General features: G+C 41.5%; 1 protein-coding gene across 1 annotated transcript in view; it reads left to right on the plus strand.

Moving 5' to 3' along the window:
* Positions 1-9,793, plus strand: part of LOC138043674 (protein FAM193A-like) — a 34,129-nt gene extending 24,336 nt beyond the window's left edge. The window contains exons 17-26 of the mRNA XM_068890052.1: positions 479-818; positions 2,171-2,621; positions 4,681-4,862; positions 6,276-6,350; positions 6,466-6,525; positions 6,642-6,803; positions 7,343-7,847; positions 8,437-8,468; positions 9,160-9,215; positions 9,485-9,793. Coding sequence (XP_068746153.1) covers positions 479-818; positions 2,171-2,621; positions 4,681-4,862; positions 6,276-6,350; positions 6,466-6,525; positions 6,642-6,803; positions 7,343-7,847; positions 8,437-8,468; positions 9,160-9,215; positions 9,485-9,584 — 1,963 coding nt within the window. The 3' untranslated portion in view covers positions 9,585-9,793. The remainder of the gene's footprint in view (positions 1-478; positions 819-2,170; positions 2,622-4,680; positions 4,863-6,275; positions 6,351-6,465; positions 6,526-6,641; positions 6,804-7,342; positions 7,848-8,436; positions 8,469-9,159; positions 9,216-9,484) is intronic.
* Positions 9,794-18,419: the final 8,626 nt, after the last annotated feature.

Here is an 18,419-nt window from a genome sequence, read left to right on the forward strand (position 1 = left end):
AAATGTCGTCGCCTCCTCTCTCGTGCTCTTTTCTGGTCTTTAATCTTCATGATTTCCTGCCAGAAAAAACGCGGGTTGCCCAATGCAACGCTGCCACGTGATTTCCCGCCAGGGAAAATTGCCCGAACACTCCCGTCCCCAGAGGCTGGCCTGCCTCTCCACCTCCACCCCGACAGTCTGTACGCGCGGGTGGACGGGCGTACCCTGACGTCATAACCAAAATTGCTCGCATGGATAGATTTCCGAAAAAATCTTACCCATGGTGCTCCGCTGGCGCCCTTCGCGCCCCTGAGCTCCGCTATAACCTAAATTCTGACTACAACTGGACTACTGTCTTATCAAGGTAGCATACCAGGGTTGAAGGTTCTGTGTTCTGGATATTGTGTGATAAAATAAAGTTGTTACTATGCCGTACCATGAAGTGTAGCTTTGGCTTCAGGACTAGGGAGTTAATTATTATTTTGTTGTCTTTGTATAGATGCCAGTGTGGCCATTGCAATATCCCTTCATCACCGTTAAATTCACCTCTGTCTATGTTGCCACCTTTCAAGCCCGCGACATCTCACTTGAAAGGGTGCATCTGTAACCCCGGAGCATCAACGCAGAGTGGTAGTGGCCACGGACAAGTGCAGTGGAGCAATCCAGCAAATGTTCCAAGCTTTGGTCCACACTTGCTAACAACCAATGATCTTCATGGTATCCCACCGTCACAGCTTCTACAGCCATCTTTCACAATGAATGGTCTGGGAAGTACTTGTCTCTCTCCAGCTTGTAGCAATACAACAGGGTATAGGGACGAAGTGAAGAACATTAATCAGGTACTGTAAGTGTGATCAAGATCAGCAAAGTCGATAATTTGTTTGCATTTTTGTCAAAGAAAGTGTTTGTATCCGAACTAAATGAAGTTCAGAAATTCTTATATTTGTTTTCGAATATCCAAGTCTGGAATAATTTTGACGCGTTACAGTTGCCCAGTTGTGGGTTAGTTAAACCTCTCTGTGCCCAACAACAGGGAAACTGTAACACGTCGCAGTTGTTCAAAATGGCACAACCAGATAAATTTCAAAGTGACAATAAGCGATTCTAAAGTTCATCTTTTAAATCTTTTCCTTGAGCATTACATTACTTTGGCTTACAATACAAACTGTACATTCCGAAAAAAAAGTTACATGACTGCACGTTACAATATAATTACAAAACATACAATTCCCGATTCCCACCAAAGAAAAATTACAAACGAGTAAATTAAAGTTTAAAAAATGAGCATGGGAGGACATCACAGTAGACAAAGCACTTTACACCAACACTGTTGAAATGTTCTCACTACTAAAATATTTTATCTTCAACATAGTTAAAACCCTTGGTCTTCCAAACTGACATTCTTTTGCAGTGTGCTTGATACTCCAGTTTACCAAAGTGAATGAAATAATTTTGGGGTTTATTTTTTCTTCTGCTACAAACCCGTTTTTAAACGAATGTTATTGTACACATTATTTCTCTAGGCTTAGAGTTATTCTTTAGTTGAAATGGAGGTTACTTCTAACATGTTCTGCTGCCGTGATTGATGGCAAACAAAAAGCTATATTCTCTATTGGTATTCCATGTACATGAAACAACAGTATGAAAGGCGCAGTTATTTGTGGACTGTGAAGTTCAAATTCTAATCAACGGTTTTGTTTTTCTCTTCGGTCAATCTTTGTTGGTGCAATGGATAAATTTGTGGGTGCAGGGATGGCGCAGTGGTGAGAGCACCAATGTGGCCCGGGTTCGATTCCTAGACATATGTGGGTTGAGTTTGTTGGTTCTCTACTCAGCTCGAATAAGTTTTTCTGTGGGTACTCCAGTTTTCCCCTCCTCAAAAACCAACATTTGATTTGATTTGCTTTAATTTGTTGATTTCAGGGTACAGTGTCCCTAATTAGTGCTCCGGTGCTAGAAGACGAGAAACTTACATGTAACTAAAAAATGTTCGTTTTTTTCGTTGGGCACATACGGACTTGCCATTGGCTGATTTCAATTTCCTTTGGGTGGTTTCTGTTTTTAACTTTACTGGCAGCAGTAAAAGACTGAAAGGTTACATGATATGTGGCCCTAAATCCATGCAGTGAAGTTAGAGGTCGTGAAGAGCCGTGGTGTATCTGAAAATATAAATTTTTTCCCCTTGTTTCAGTCCCCAGGTGGCAAAATGGCAGACTGTCAGTGTAACAAGTGTCCATTCCATGGTGCAAAGGACCAAGAAAGCAGATTAAAATCGGACCTCAAAAGCTTCACTGCCCATACCATCCCTCCCCTTCCAAACAACAACCACATACACAGCAATCATTGCCATCCCCACCACAAGAAACTCCCTCCCCCCACACCACTTCACTGCCCCTTAGAGGGGCCCCCTCCGGATCTCCATGGCTTCCTCCTGGACAGTTCTCTAAAGCATGTCAATTATAATGGTTACCATAACAACTTGGATGGCTGCGGGGAGATCGATGACGTTGACGATGACGATGATGAAAACAGCTTAAGTGACAGCAACAGTGATTACGAGAATGATGATGATGAAGATGATGATGAAGATGACGATGGGGATGAAAGCAGTTGTTCCCCTCGAAGAACCAGTCAATCCTCAGGTATCGTGGAGGAAGATATTTTTTAAATGCTTAAGGCCGGTTTACACGTTACGATTTGTCGGCCGAACATTATCGGAGCACGAATCGTACGTGTCTTTTGACACCCGATTTGCAGCCGATTCATGTAACAGATTTTTGTCGAGTTGGGTCGACACTTTCAGGGAAGCCGGCGTGGTGTCATTCAGAATTTGGGAATGGTGCGTGCGTACAGAATAGAAACAATCGAAATGGCGGAGATCAAGAAGACGTAGGATTCGTGCTCCGATAATGTCGGGCCGACAAATCGTGCCGCCAAATTGTAGCGTGTAAACCGGCCTTTAGACAATAGGGGTACAATTAAAACAAGATTAAGCGACGTGAACATCATCCTTGCGGTTTTGTCAGTTTTATCAAGTTCCTTTCCAATTAAATTTATTGCAAATGGACACAAAATAATGAAGTGGCATGACGTAGAATCGACGAATCTCTTTTCACATTGTCCTCGATATAAAACAAGATGATCTTGAGCTTAAGTGCTGTATAGTTAACTTCATGGAAAATGAACTTGATTTAACGAAACCCCGATAGAATGAACTAGACTTCCATGTAGGGCTTGGAGTTCCCGGTGCTGTGGCTTGTCCTCTGTGGTAGAGTGGTTTTCAGTTGAGTGTCGAAAGTAATTAGCGAATTGCTTTGGTTTAGAGCGAGTTTCAATCGAGTGTCGTAAAACTAAAACCAAAGTAATTACTTTGGCCAATCAAAGAGGACGGAGACAATCCAGGAAACCAATAATTACACGTAGCCGACACAAAGCGCGGGAAAATGTGCACGCCACGACTGGTTTTGGTTTCACTTCTGATTGAAAAGTGGCGCGAGAACTTTGAACCAATCACCACTGAGTGAAGTAATGCAAAACCAAAGCAATTGACTAATTACTTTCCACACTCAATTGAAAACCGCTCTATGATTACTTCACTCAGTAATTGGTTCAAAGTTCTCGCGCCACTTTTTCAACCAATCAGAAGTGAAATCCAAACTAATCGTGGCTCCCGCGTGCACATTTTCCCTCGCTTTGTGTCAGCTACGTGTAATTACTTCGAGTTTTGATTGGTTTACCGCATTGTCTCCGTCCTTTTTTATTGGCCAAAGTAATTACTTTGGTTTTGGTTTTACGACACTCAATTGAAAATCGCTCTATATCATGGTTTGGAGGGTAAATGTTCGGCGATACTAGCTATAACAAGATGCTCGACAATCCAAGGGCAAAGAAAGATGTGATACCATTACGATATGGTATGGCTGGGTATGGTACTTAACAGTTATCACAAATTACATACGCTGGAAGTGATACTATCGTCAGTTGTCAATTTTTGTAGCATTAGCACTTTCCCGAATTAGTTTGATTACAAAGGTGTAATATTCAGAATGCACTGCATTCCTTTAGAAATGGTGGCTTCCGTTTTGAAAAAAAAATTCCAGTAGTTGAGGCCGTTCAATATGATTGGCTTGACCCACGACTTTCTGTATGCGCACTTGTCTCTTCAGAGGCTCAAGTGTTTGCAACTAGCAAACGAGCTGTACAACTACGTTCGAACTGCTCTGTTTATCCCCGACTTATCATAACCCACTAATCCCAGAGTTCTTGTTGGTTGCAACTACTTTAAGTTGGCAAACTGCCCACAACACCGCACCACTAGATACTTGAAGCTACCTCAGTCGAGGTTCTTATGGCAAAATAAGAACACGTCGTCAACCTATATTATAGCAACTGCTTTTTTCATGCATTTTCGACCTTTTTTGGACCTGCTGAAATTCAGGTAAACGTCGAAAACCTTTTTTACTATGACTGCAAAATTCTCGCGCGCCCACTGGTAATTTGTAATTTATGCGATAATGACGCGATATTTTGACCCCTCTGCCTTTTTGTTATTGTAAAAAAACAAATTGATGTCAGTTTTTCATGCGTCTGTCCTGTTATTCGTCATGAATTTCGTCATAACATTGTCATCAATTTATTAAGTACAGGCAATGAACAGAATAATTACACCATCGCAGCTTACTGTAGTTTCATTATTTTCAGATATTGATGGCTTGGGTCTTGACGTCCCCCCAGGGTCCCCCTGTAGTGTGAGGAGCAGTGGAGATGGCAGTTCATGTGAGATTCCAACTGTCAATCAATGTACGTCGTCAACAGAGGATGGTCGAACGGATCGTGGCAAATATTGTGACTGTTGCTACTGTGAATTCTTTGGTCACGCTGCGGTATGTAACGCAAACGCATGTCACGGATAATTTCATTTTAATGCGAGTACGAATGAATTATGTCGCGCATATTAACTGAAACTGGGTGAAAATACAAGGCGTATGAAAGGATTACCGTCACACGCAAAAGACCCTCTGTCCAAAGCTCCCGTTGATAAAATCACATGACAGCATTTAATGAGCAGTTCGTTTAGTAAACAAGGAGCCGATTGTTTGAGTTGAAAAGAACCTGATAGAAAGCAAACGAAGGAGAGAAGTGATCCTCGCAATAACCTGCACAATTTAAGCAATTGTCTCTTTTAGACACCTTAAAAATTCAGGTGGCTCCGACGGGATTCAAACCCATGACCCTGTGCGATGCCGGTGCAGTGCTCTACCAACTTAGCCAGATTCATGTACATTGGTAAGAAGAAAATACACGCAAGCCGCGTGTAATGGGCATAGCAATTTTACTCATGTCAAATTACACGCAGACTGCGTGTAATTTCAGGCGCGTGTAATAGTTCGTGTAAAATTTTACACGCGCGTAACGCGCGCGTATTTTGCGCGTAAATCCGCCATCTTGCACGCATTTTACGCGCGTGTAGATGCTGCTATTCCTGTGGCCAGTACTGTATGAAACCATACAGTCGGGAACAGGTCAATTGGTTGGGCCCATGTTTTCCCGATAAAGGAATCGATGGAAGAAATGTATATACTTGAAGCGCGTGCTATAGACGAAAGAACAAAAATGATCCTCGCGCTAACCTGGACAATTTAAGCAATCCTCTCCGCCTTAATATAGCTGGTCTTGTCTCATAGCTACTACATATGGTCTTGATGAATCGTGGAACGTACATTTGATACTGCTATGGGCAGTTGTTTGCTCGTTTGTTTGTGGTTTGGCGAATCAAACTTTCTAAGCGGTTTGTTTTCTTCTATGAAGATCCTTTTAAGAAACAGCCATGGGAAAATTCCCAATGGCGAAATGGAAAGAATAAGATTGGACTAACGTTTACGACCAATTCCCTGTTATATGAATCTCGCTCCCATATATCCTGTACTTATTCTTTTATGTTTTGTAATGACGGCGTATTAAATTCACCGATTCTTCATTTAGTGAGGAGTAATGTGGTGTTTTCCCTGCATCCCGCAGCGAACCCCCTACCCTGCTATTCAATATGGACTTCATTGGGCGGTCTGTTGCACTCTAAAATCCAGTACTGTGGAGTTGATGGGTGGAGCATCAACAAGGGCGAAGGGGGTTATCACCAAATACTAGGGGCACTCGAGTGAGAGAATGAACGACGTTTTTACGTCGATTGTATATTAATGCACAGCACGCTTCTGGCTTTGTTTCTTGTTGCCTGTGTGTTTTTCCGCCTTCACGAGACTCTGACAATCATTGGTGTTCTTTCATAATGTCTTTTACAGCCTCCCGTGGCACCGACCAGCCACAACTACACAGAAATGAGAGACAAGTTAAGACTCCGGCTTAATAAACGGCAGGTAAGTTAAATCTACAGTTTATGCAGTTGTCAAAGAGGCAGGAACAACTGTAAAATCTTATTGATAGTTTGAAGTTGAGGACGGCCTGCAAATTTCAAACCTTTGGCTTTCGCAGAACTCTAAACCCGGAACGTCGGAACATAAGATGGCCTTGAACAAGGAGACGCATTGTAATGTGGGTAGCTTCACGCTCTGCTTTTGTTCGAATGCATTCATTGTCGACTCATAATCCATATCCATTTTATCTATCAAATGTTTACTTTGGTCGTCGTTGATTTTTTTTTCTCGCAGCCTAACCAGCCCCTTCAAGAGGAAAAGAAGAAGAACGCTCCAGTAGTCGATCACCGATCTGTGGACGATCTTCTTACGTTCATAAATGGACAGAGAATGGAGGAAGAAAGACTGGGAGGAAAATCGAAAGCACAGAAAAAAGCACGGCAAAAACAGAAGAAGGTTTGCTTAGCTCATCCATTTTTCTTCGGAAGTACATCATGTAATTGGACGCTCGCTCAATTTTAATGAACTTCACGAAGTGTTCTCTGAAGTGTAGTTTTTAACAGCAAGGCTAGCGCTAGAATTAATTAAGGTATTTTTCATGTGATTGTATGTGTACTTGAGAAGCTGAGGGGTCGCTTAGAGATTCTTATAACCTTCTTATCAGGACAGATGTGATGCTGAGAGGAGGGGAAAGGGGGAGGAAGGGGGGGGGGGGGGTAAGTTGTGGCGCTTGGATTTGTTTTCGTAGAGTTCTGGACGTATTGCTTATCACCAACGAGAGATCTAGGGGAAAGTGCTTCGTTACTTCCTGCTCAGTAGTTAACGCGAAGAGTATGGCAATAGGCATTGTTAACTACGGTAGCTTCGCTTTATTAGTGTTGACAATTTTCTTGGAATTTTGGTCCAAAACCATTGACCTACAATGTAAGAAATCCACTTCCGGTTTCCGCCCCATGCTCCGAAGCGCGCAATTGAGATCGCAGTTTTTCTCTCAGGCGGCTGAACAAGCGAAGCAGAAGAAAAATCCAAACAGTGAAAATAACAAAGTTTCACAATCCTTGTCATCTGCGGGCTGTGAGAAGAAGATCGAGGCTCATGACAATAATGCTGATGTTGTACTCAGTAACACGCGGTTCTTAGAGGAAAGGCAGAAGCGGGAAAACCCGGTCACAAATGTCAAAGAAGAGAAGAAACCATCGCAGCGAAGGAAGGTAGAGGAGCAAAAACGAAAGCAACCGGAAACGTTGGACGAAGGATGCTCGTCACGCAAAAAGCAAAGTCACGCGAGTCAAGATGTAACGGTGTCACGTCAGGGCTCGAGAGAAACTTGCAATGGAAAGGAAACGCGACGGAAGTCCGAGCAAAAGTCGGAGAAGAAACGGCAAGAGTCGGTGTCTCCTGACCCAACTAAATTTAAGAAGTCTGATGCTGGTAAATCAGAAAACGGTGGCGGGTTACCACAGAAGAAACAAGGAAAAAAGAAAAAGAAGGTGTCACTAGGTAAGGTCTTCAAAAAGGCGTCGGGTTTGCAAACTTTCCCGCTCAAATGAAAAGTCTCTAGGAAATTTTGGAGGTCAGCGTTCTAACATATCTTCGGAGCTCTTTCTTCAAACCGAACGCTCGATATGAAGGCTCCTCAAGAGGTAGGCTCGATTGACCAGCCGTTTTCTGCCCCCGCGTTCCTTCGCGCACACCACGGCTAGTTCACTGGTCCAGGCAATAATATTTTCCACCAATCAGAAAGTCGCTAAATACAAAATACAGTATAGCGACGGGTGCTACGTCACGGACAAACGACGCGCACCAGTGATCCATCCGTTCGTTGGGAGGAGGATGTCAACCGCACTCACAAAACGGCTGGAAATCGAGCCTACTCAAAATGTGGTCATCGATATCATTGGCTGGTTTTACTTTCTTTATCGACAGATCGTGATGCATGGAACGACGGTCATTTTTCTCTCGTTCTAGTCCCGTTCAAACCTGATGTCCTTTTTTCAGTTCTCATTTCATACAAATCACAATTGAAGTAATTCTGAAATAGCTTTCCACAATCATTTGGAAACCTCTCGTTGTCCTTTTTTCCCCCTAGATGACGTTTTCTTACCGCGTGAAGACATTGAGGTAGGTTTTACGTGTATTTTGCTTGATCATCTGATAGTAATTTGCCATGTTACTAGGTAACAATGGCATATCGTTTGTCCAATATTGGAAAAAATATTGGACGAATGATGTTTTGTTGTATAGAAAATCCCAAGTACAATTCGGAATCGTTAATTGCGAGTGATGGTTTGAAAGTTCTTATTCCATTCTGAGAGCTTTCCGAATTTTGACTAGGAGATAGTACATTCTTTTTAATTGTACAACTTGTATAAACTCAATCGATTCACAAGGACATACTGTAATCATGTCCATAAACTGCGTTGAATTATGACGAACTTGAAGTGTTATTCAGCCGTGGAAAACTTTCAGTCGGGTTTAATATTGTTGTTTCGGTACAATCATGTCGTACTTCCTGGTTCAGATTTTGCTCCTCGTGTCTATTAAAAAATAGCGAAACCATAGTTGGCTTTTTTTCTTTTCATTTTCCCACCTGGCTCCTGGTTGCCGAAGTAATTTGATAAGATTCAGAGCACAATTTGGGATTTCTAGTCATTTTATTCAGTGTGTTGTGTGTCGCCAACCCAGGGCCAATTGAAAACGAAGTACATGTAGTAATTTGAAGGTGTGGGTCACTGTGACCTTGCTTTCTTTCAGCTGTTCCTGGAAACCATGGGAGTAACTGATTTGTTTTGTTGTTATTGTTTTTTTGTAGAATGACAAGCTTATACTGATGGATGAAGCCGAACGTGAATTAGAAGAGTTCAAAAGGTATGCATGTTGTTTCTTTACAATTTTCAGCGTAGAAAGGGATCGAGAAGTCGGTAGAACCAGAAATCAATGTATCGGTGAACCGTCCTTTTTAAGTTGTTGCAAAACATCAACTTAAGTTGCTCGCGATATCTTCAGGAATCCCCTTGGATCATTAGAACCATCTTTTGTCCATTCCAACCGCGCGTTTTTGCTTGCGTTCATTCTGAGGGTCGCTTTGTTTTACGGATGCTAGTGTCGTTGACCTCGCCTTCTTTCTTTCACTGCAGATTCTGCATGAACCTGACCCCTGTGGAAAGACGAGAGCGTATTCCCGTCAATGTCAACTTGAAGGGCCTCTTGAATGGCAGGAAAAATGGTTCATCTTAAGTGGCCCTGCCTCGGCTGCTTGTCGACCCGCCCAAAAGACCAGTCAGTCTAGTTGTCTTCATAACCTATTTGACCAGTCTCACATGTTTAACCGAAAATGGAATGATAGCGGAAGTCTTGATGCCTAGCTTCGAGCAGTTTTCATTTCAATTTAATCGAATGCACAAAGAATTATCTTGTCAAATAAAATCTATATTTAGTTTCGTGAAGAATTTTGATGCCTTAGTGTGATTTGTTTTCAACATTTATTTGGTGCCATTGCACTTTGACTTGCTTCTTGCATCTTCTTTGTGACATGGATGAAATTGAAGTTGATTACCATCTGAAGTCTTAAATGGTCTAAATGGCTGTAGTGAGGGTAAAGTCTTCGTGTTAATGCCTTTCCTGGGCCTGCAGAAAACCGCTGAACCTGAAGTCGAACCACTGTCGAAGTTGCATCGACTAAATAAGCCAGTTCGGAGTTTCAAGAAACGAATGTTGCGCGTCGGGATAAAAACTAGCATATAATTGTATTTTTCGTTATGGTAAGTGGCTGCAAGAGTTTGCACCAGAAAATCTATTGTTTTTGCTTGCTTTTATCCCGACGCGCTCACGGTTTTTGAAACTCAAAACTCGCTTATCTAGTCTAACACACGAACCGTGTCAATTTAAATGCAATCTCTCTAACGTTAAAGTCAAGAATAATAGCGAAACAACTCGAAGCAAGAAGGTAATCTGTTCACTGGATTCGCAAGGAAACCAAAAATGTTTAGGACGGGAAGTTTTCGTAAAGGACGAAACAAAGTACGTCACGGACGCAAACATGTAGTGCTTAAAAAAGAAATGTTGCTGCAGCTGTTTTGTTGAAAGCTTTCCTCAGTGCTTTAAGGAGTTATTTTTGGCACGCACTAAAACCCGGAACACCGGAACACTCCCGACCGGAACACCCTGGAAGTGACTCAAAACCCTCAATTTGGCTAACCCTAGGCCTAGCTAGGCCTTAAGTTGGTTTTAAGGCCTAGGGTTAGCCAAATTAAGGGTTTGGGGTTACTTCCAGGTTACGGTGTTACGGTGTTCCTGGTTTTATTACATGCCGTTATTTGTACGTTTTGCTTGATTTGGTTTTCAGTTCCCAGTCTCTAAATGTGGCTAAATTTCGAGACAGATTCCCTTCAAGGATTGTAGAATTGTTCTTTGTAAAATCACAGAAAGAACACCAAAAAAAAATTGTTATTGTAATGACGGACAATAATTTATCGTAATCCACAGAGCATTGGTTTGTAATGGTGGACAATTGTCACTCATTACCCTCCAGTAATTTGCGGATTAGAATTGTCACTCCTTACCATCCAATAATTGTTTTCCCAATACAGATCACATGATAATACTCAAGAGATTCGATCCTTTGTCTTGTTCACAAAAGAGTGCATGCAAGCATGAGTATGTCTGCTTGCACTCAAAGGACCAAATCTCCCCAGCATCTGAATAGGCCATTTTCGAAATATCAGATATTCAGCTTGATAGTAGGCTGTGAGGACAAGAACAATGGAAACACGTTGGAATGAATGTGAAAAATATTTACATATCATCCACTTTCCTTTGTCTTTGTCTTCACTGCCTCACTATCAAGCTGAAATTTTAATATATCGAAAAAGGCCTATTGGGAAAACAAAATGCACCAGCGAATAAGGTCTGTTGTCCCTCACCGTGCTCCAATATTGTTGAGGTGGTTTATGTGCCATGTTGGTGGACGAAAACAAAAGATCTCTCATAAGCTCCTTTTGTTCGTCCACCAGCAATCGTACATTACACCATTGTCACCTCACCTAGTTTCTCTTGGTATGAAAGGTAATGAGTACCTATTCTTGTCGGCGCAAGTAAGGCAGCTGTTGCCCTGGGAATTACCTGTTGGTAATAGCCCTTTTCACGGTTAGTTTTTCTCATTTGCATTACAATGTAATCTAATGTGGGTGCGAGGCAATAGGCCAGTTTCGTATTCTAACGGTTGGACTGGATCTAGCATGAAATGGAGGCTAATGCGGGCAAATTAATTTGCATTTGAAAAGATTTGCCCACGTTAGCCTCCATTTCATGCTAGATCCAGTCCAGCCGTGAGAATTCGAAAATGGTGCATTTCGGGTTAAAACTATAAAATAGCCCGAAATTGCCTCACATGCATGCAAGATTACATTGTAATGCAATTGAGAAAAACTTACCGGGAAAAGGGCTATTGCCTATTTAACAACGTTTTGCAGTACTTTCATTCTCTTTATCGAAAAGAAGTCTACGACTCACGTGGTGCGCTGCTTATTTCAAGCTTATTTCGACTCCGTTGGTGATGTCCGATACCGAGGAAGCCGACACAAGAAGAGAGCCCAGCGGCCACCGGCGAGCCTGCGACTATCGAAATTCAGCAAGTTTTTTAGGGATTATCTGTAAGCTCAACTTTCAGGGAAAAAAAAAACTTGTCGAAGCAGAAGACACCGAAGACATGATCGAACTGAAATACAAAATTTTTCATTCGCTGTTTTTGCCTAGGTAAGTGATATTGTGCTTATTTTTTCGTCGAACTCTAGCTTGGAAAATGACTGAAACAGAACACGAGAAAGCTATGTAGCACAATGTTAGCTTGCAATTCAATCTTGCTTCGCCAATTGTGATATTGCACAGTGCATTGAGTTGGATGAAATGTTATCGTAAGCTTCAATTTTGGTACAACGTGATGACTTATTATGTCGATAAAAGTAATTTTAAAAGTATACCACGAAATGCATTAACAGTGCTGCACAGCTTTTTGGTGTTTTGTTTTATTCGTATGTCCCATTTGGTTCTACTAATCACACGGTTTTCGAGAGAAATCTTCCACCCAACACAATGGTTGTTTACCATTTGCAAAGAAATTTCCATCGGGTGAAAAACGTGTTCCAACGTGTTGGAGAGAATCTGAAGTCTCTGAGAAACCGTAGTTAACAACAAGGACCTTTAGACAAGAAGACGAGGACGTTTTCGAGTACGAGTTTTCCGTTTTCCGCGCACTTCGAAAATTGTCGGCCTCCAAACCTTATGCGGATGCTCAGTAAGGAAAACTCGTGGTCTTACTCGTTCTCCGATCTAAAGGTCCCTAGGACGCTGCCTATTGTTATTACGCATACGTTCTGCGCATCTCGAGATACTCGAGTTTCCTATCGGTGATGCTTACCAATACAGGGATATGTTTGCGCGGTTTAAAACTATCCGGAGAAAGTAGATCTTGGTAAGTACTCTTGGTATCCAAAAAGAAAATTGGGGGTAATCATGCATTCAATTTGAGAAAGAACACCATACATTGATTTGTAATTTAAAGCTTTTTACAACTACATTCATCCAATTATCTTTGAATTATGCGTGGTTACCCCCAATTTTCTTGTTGGGTTTCAATAACACTTGTTTTAAAAGATCTACATTTCCTGCATAATCAGGAAAACGCTCCTGAAGCACAGCTCCTCTCTGTGTACCAACCCTTTTCATCCTCGGAAGCAAAATTTCCATTCCGCAAAATGCTCCACGATATTAAACAGGTTAAATATTTGGGAGCAAGCTCCCGGGGCAAATCTAGCAACTTTTAAAATGTTCCCTCGTGTGTACTGACACTTTTTTGCTGCGCGTAAATTAATACAGCAAATGTAAAACATTGACCAATCAGAATACCCATGATTCCTTTGGGCTCAAAATTCAAAACGGCGTCTGGTGGATGCGCGAGAAAACGAGGGAAGTGCTTGAGTGTCACCAAGACACGACTTTTATTATCTCTCAGGTAGTAAGCGCGCTATGATTGGCTAAATTAGCGGACCGTATTCTGCAGAACGGTTACCCCGCGAGCAGAGTCTCTTTCGACCTTCCTAGATAAGTCGAGAAGAGGAAAGAAGACTGCTCGCGGCCTGCAAATTCTTTGATCCGACGATCATCCAAAAACATGGATGAGTCAGCCCAGTTTGGACTTGTCAAAGCTCTTTTTTTTTTAACTTTCACGCATGATCAATCGCCACGCGTCTTCAATATTTTTGAAGTTTACAACCTCGTAGCAATTTTTAACTGTCTAAATTCCCATGAGTATTTCCCCTGCATGTCGGTTACAGAAACTAGTCTGCCAGAAACCTATAAAATTTTCATTGAAAACTGAAGTAGCATTTTAAAAGGATAGACTATCTAGAGTTTCCACTGACATGATTTCTTGGTTGTTGTGTGTTTGCCAGAGTTGTTCGAAAATATCCCAACTGTTCGTTTTTGTTTTGTGGTTGGTGGTGACGCGCGTGACTGACACCGAACATTTGAATTTTTAACGCATGCTCAATACGAAATGTGCAGGCCGCGAACTGAGTCTTCTTTCCTCTTCCCGACTTATCTAGGAAGATCGAAAAATACTTTGCTCGCAGGGTACAGTACGGTCCGCTAAATTTGAAATTTCGATAAAACGATTCTCTACGTTTTTCATCTTTTTTTCTGTTGCATGAACATGTAAATGGTAAAAAGCTAAGACGTTTTAATGCTGTTGAACCTTGCGCTTGACTTCAACCGGTTTCTTTTCCTGCACGCACTTTTAGCTAAAACGGTGGGCCCTAAAATTTTGTTAGGCACAAAATGTGACTCCTTGCACACCTTTCCGCCTGTTTCCTACATGCAAATCCGCTCTCGTAGGTGCGATTTTACGTAATGTAAAAATTGTTTTAGTCTCTTATGTAGGTATATATACAAGTCCCTTGTGTTGTATTGTAAAACATCCCTGACGAAGTGTGCGTTAGTCACACGAAACGCGTAGGATAAAATAAATCGTTTTACAACTCTTAGAGTTCGCAGACGTGCTGCTCAATAATTAAAAATTAAAAAATAAAAAAAAGACAGGCCATTTTTTTTCTTAATCATGAGGGCCAGCGAGGGCACTTCAAGTAACAAGAAGGCAGGATTATGTGATATTGGTTGGTTAACAGTTGCTTAGCAAGAGCAAGGAGTGAGGATACAAGACAATCTTCCTTCCACTTCTAACTCTGATGTAAACATGCTCGGGGGAGAGAAACGACCGCCTGAAATATGTCTGCGTTCGCAGGCTATCAAATTAATGGATTGAAATTGATAATCGCCAATTTCTGTCACATCCAGTCCATGGAAATGGAAAATAAAAAACGTAAGCCACATTTTTAATCCGCTCTCATAAAACTTACCCTTCAAATTACCTTTGAATCGACTTTGAATATGATTAAGGACAATGTTACTTCTTTCTCCAATCGTTGCTACTTTTGCAGCTGTAATTTCAGCTGTTTAAGGCAACATTTCAGCCCAGCTGCCCTTTGGCGCTGAAACGGCTAAACAAGGATTGAATATAAACGACATCTAACAAAGCCAAGGCAAATGCTTTGTGCATTTGTATTCAGTTGTATTCGAGAATCGTAGTAATAACGGCAGGTTTTTCTACGGGTAACGGGTTCAGGTAACGGGTGACGGATGACGGGTAACAGGCGGCGGGTGGCGGGTAACAGGTGACAAGCTCTTCTCGTATAATGGCTATCGGGTTTTGCGATTCCTTGTACTGAAAGCACCCGTGCGTCGAAAAGTATGAACAAAAACGATACTTCAGATAACAAGCACAGGGCTACGATTAAGGGGACTTTATGAATGCGTCATGATTCTTCAAACCTTTTATACTAAAATGGTCTAACATTCTGTTTGGAAAACAAGTTCTCATAAGGAAACCTATCATAGTACTCCCCCCAAAAATGACTCTAAATCACAGAAAATAACGTTTATATTGATATTTTTGAGAAACTTTTTAAAGAACGCGTTTTCATACCAAAAAAAAAAAGCTTATTTTCACTTTTATATTTCCCGGGTCCCTCCATCGTGAGCATGCAATTGCGACTATTAAGACTTCCCTACTTTCGTGACACAAGTTGCATTAAGGGAACAGTATATACACGCCACAATTATTCTCCTTGATTTACACACTTTCCGTTTAAATTTTCTCCATATACATTTTAAGACTATTTCACGCTATTCAAAATTCTCTTTGAATAAGGCGGGTCTAAAAAACAGGTCACATTCCAAAGGTCAAGACAAGGAGTCTCTGCTCCAGTGACGAACAACTAAGCCAAACGTTTCCCTTGGACCTGAAACAACATTTTTGTAGAGTGATTATGGCTAGAAGACAAAGTAATACACGCCTTGAGTGTTAAGGAATAACCGCATTTAATTTCTACCACAATTGCTTGCAAACTCTCAATCTGATTGGCTAATTTGCCGTTGCCGATAAGAACGCTGAACCACTTTCGATTGTTAACTGACGATGTTCTAAAGAAAAAAGGAAGCAAGCCGAACATCCTCATCTCTACCGTCCCAAAGAAAGATTTGATTAGGATTTGAAACGCCTTAAATCTTGTGTAAGTTCTGTTCTATTCATTCATCTCTGCTGTTGCTCCTTGTCTATCGTTAATCTTCTGAATCTTAAAGACTCGGTGAATCAAATCCTTCTTTCCCGACAAAGATCGCTTGAATCGTTCCCTGAGGTCTAAGGTTGTTTGCAAGGCAAGTTTCGCCACCTGTGACCCGTTACCTGTTACCTGTTTGTCGTAGAATAGACCTACCCAGCCGGTGTTGTGGTCTGTCCTCTGCGGTATATCATGGTTGAGAGGGTAAATGCTTGGAGATATGTACTACCCCAGGCTAATCTAAAATCTAGTAAATAGGCTGGATATTGGCCTCTTTTTTTTTTTTTTTTTTTTTTTTTGCGTGTTTATGGACCGAGGCGAAGTCTTTGATCTTGCGGGACCAAGTGAGGAATCCCGAGGGGGCAGTATAGCTCCATCTTGCCCGCTCGGGTAGCCAATCACATCACGGGATTTGGTTCATTTTCAGTGCCCGCTCACGGAGCTACAATCCCCTCCCCAAATCAAGGTTGGGAAAATGGCGCGTTTTGGCTTTTGCGTAGCTTCATCCTTGCTTTGGGGGGAATGGGGGTTTGCTGTTCCATTTTGTTCTGTCCAGGATTACAATCTTGGACAAAACAGATGGGAGATTTGTACCCCTCCCCCCAAATCAAGGTTGGGCAAATGGCGCGTTTTGGCTTTTGCGTAGCTTCATCCTTGCTTTGGGGGGAATGGGGGTTTGAAGAAGGCTGGTTTGGCCAGCCGAAATATAGTAAACCACTCTCCGTTGTATCGGCTCTTGCTTAAAATATATAACAAAGAGATATATATGATATGATAGCCTAACGTCCATTTAAACAAATATAGCGTCCGCTGGGGCTTTCGTTTTCTCTATGAAGTTAATGTAGTCGATACTGAGTAATTTTGAGACACGACTTCTCTTGTTGTGGTATAGGCTTCTTCTGCAATTCCCTAGAAGCTCGTTCAAGATGCCAAGTAGCCTATTAAGCAAATTCGAAGTTAAAACACTTAAATTTTTTCGCGAATATTTCTTACAGTCTACGAATAAAGAATAAATAAAGAATCGAACTAGGGTGGCCGTGACATTTCCTTGATGCTGTGCTTTAGTAATTATTTTCACTTCATTCTATGAAAAACGTTTGTGTCTGGAAGCCACATGTATCTCCAGCAGACGCCATTTTGTATTCACAGCAAAGCCTTACATTTTCGAGGGGCCCTGGCGTAATGACATTACTTCCTGTTTTGCAATATCACTTCCGCTTCTTCATCTTTTATATCGATCATCTTTTGGTTCTATGGGACATCTTTGCTTATAGATTTATTGCACATAACATTCATGTCTGCAACATAACACTGATATAAGCACATTCGATATTTTTTGTCCACAAGGGGCATTCATATAGGTTCCATCTAAAGAGGCAAAAATAGTCGTCGCATACTGTCCAAGCAAAACTTCTTCATTATTGACGGTAATTTCCTTAATTTGACCGTTTTGTTTTATTACGTCTGCGAGGAGTTCGGCGAAAATAATGAAAACTGATATGATGACAGGATATCGCCCTGTCTAACACCTCTCGAGACCAAGAGAGAATTTGAGCTCAGCAGTGTCCCTTGGAATAGAGCTACTAATATTCTTGCAGAAGGTTTAAACCCACTGCCTTATGGAATACTTTAAGGTTTCGTCAAGAAATTTCCATTCGACCGAATCGAACGCCTTCTCAAAATCAATTTATATCAGTAAGCCCTTTAGGTTACTGGAACTTAGTTTATCTATAATATCATAAATCAGCCTAGTATTTTCGGCAATATAGACCTGTTTTTAAGAAGGGCCTATAATACTGGGAGAACCTTCTTAATACGGTTTGCAATGACTGCTGAAACTGAAGCTTGTTTCTTGATGTTGGTTTTGGCAAGTTCTTTTCCAAGTTATTTATTCTCGACTATTTTATTCTGGATACCCGCGGTCTATGTCCAATTCGCTTTCATTAATCTCCTCGTAAGTTCGATCTCTCTTTTCTCGACCACGATATTCCTTGCATGAAACGTCCCACAGACATTGTCTTTTTTTTCGATCAATGTCTAGATTTCGTCCTCAAACGCGGCCTCAAACCACCTTTTTGTTTTCCCGGCCCTGGTGTAGCAGCTTCGTTTCAGTCTTAGTTTTCACGCAGTCTTGTGTTGAAACAAATCGTCAACACGAACGCGACTTTCCATCAAGAGATATATGATAATTGCGTTTGACAGGACGTCTATAAGGTGCTTGCTCATGTGTCTACTATAACCGACAAAAGCAGAGAGGACCGTTTATCGTGAAAAAAAATAACCCGCCGTTGTGTATTTCAATCAATAGTATTCCAAAACCGTCTCTGGCCAAGTGTCCGACTTACTCCTCTCGAATTTCTTTTTCTTTTTCCATAAATGTCAAGAGCTTGTTTACTTTTCG

This window comes from Montipora capricornis, chromosome 3, assembly GCF_036669925.1.
Source record: "Montipora capricornis isolate CH-2021 chromosome 3, ASM3666992v2, whole genome shotgun sequence".
Classification (NCBI taxonomy): domain Eukaryota; kingdom Metazoa; phylum Cnidaria; class Anthozoa; order Scleractinia; family Acroporidae; genus Montipora; species Montipora capricornis.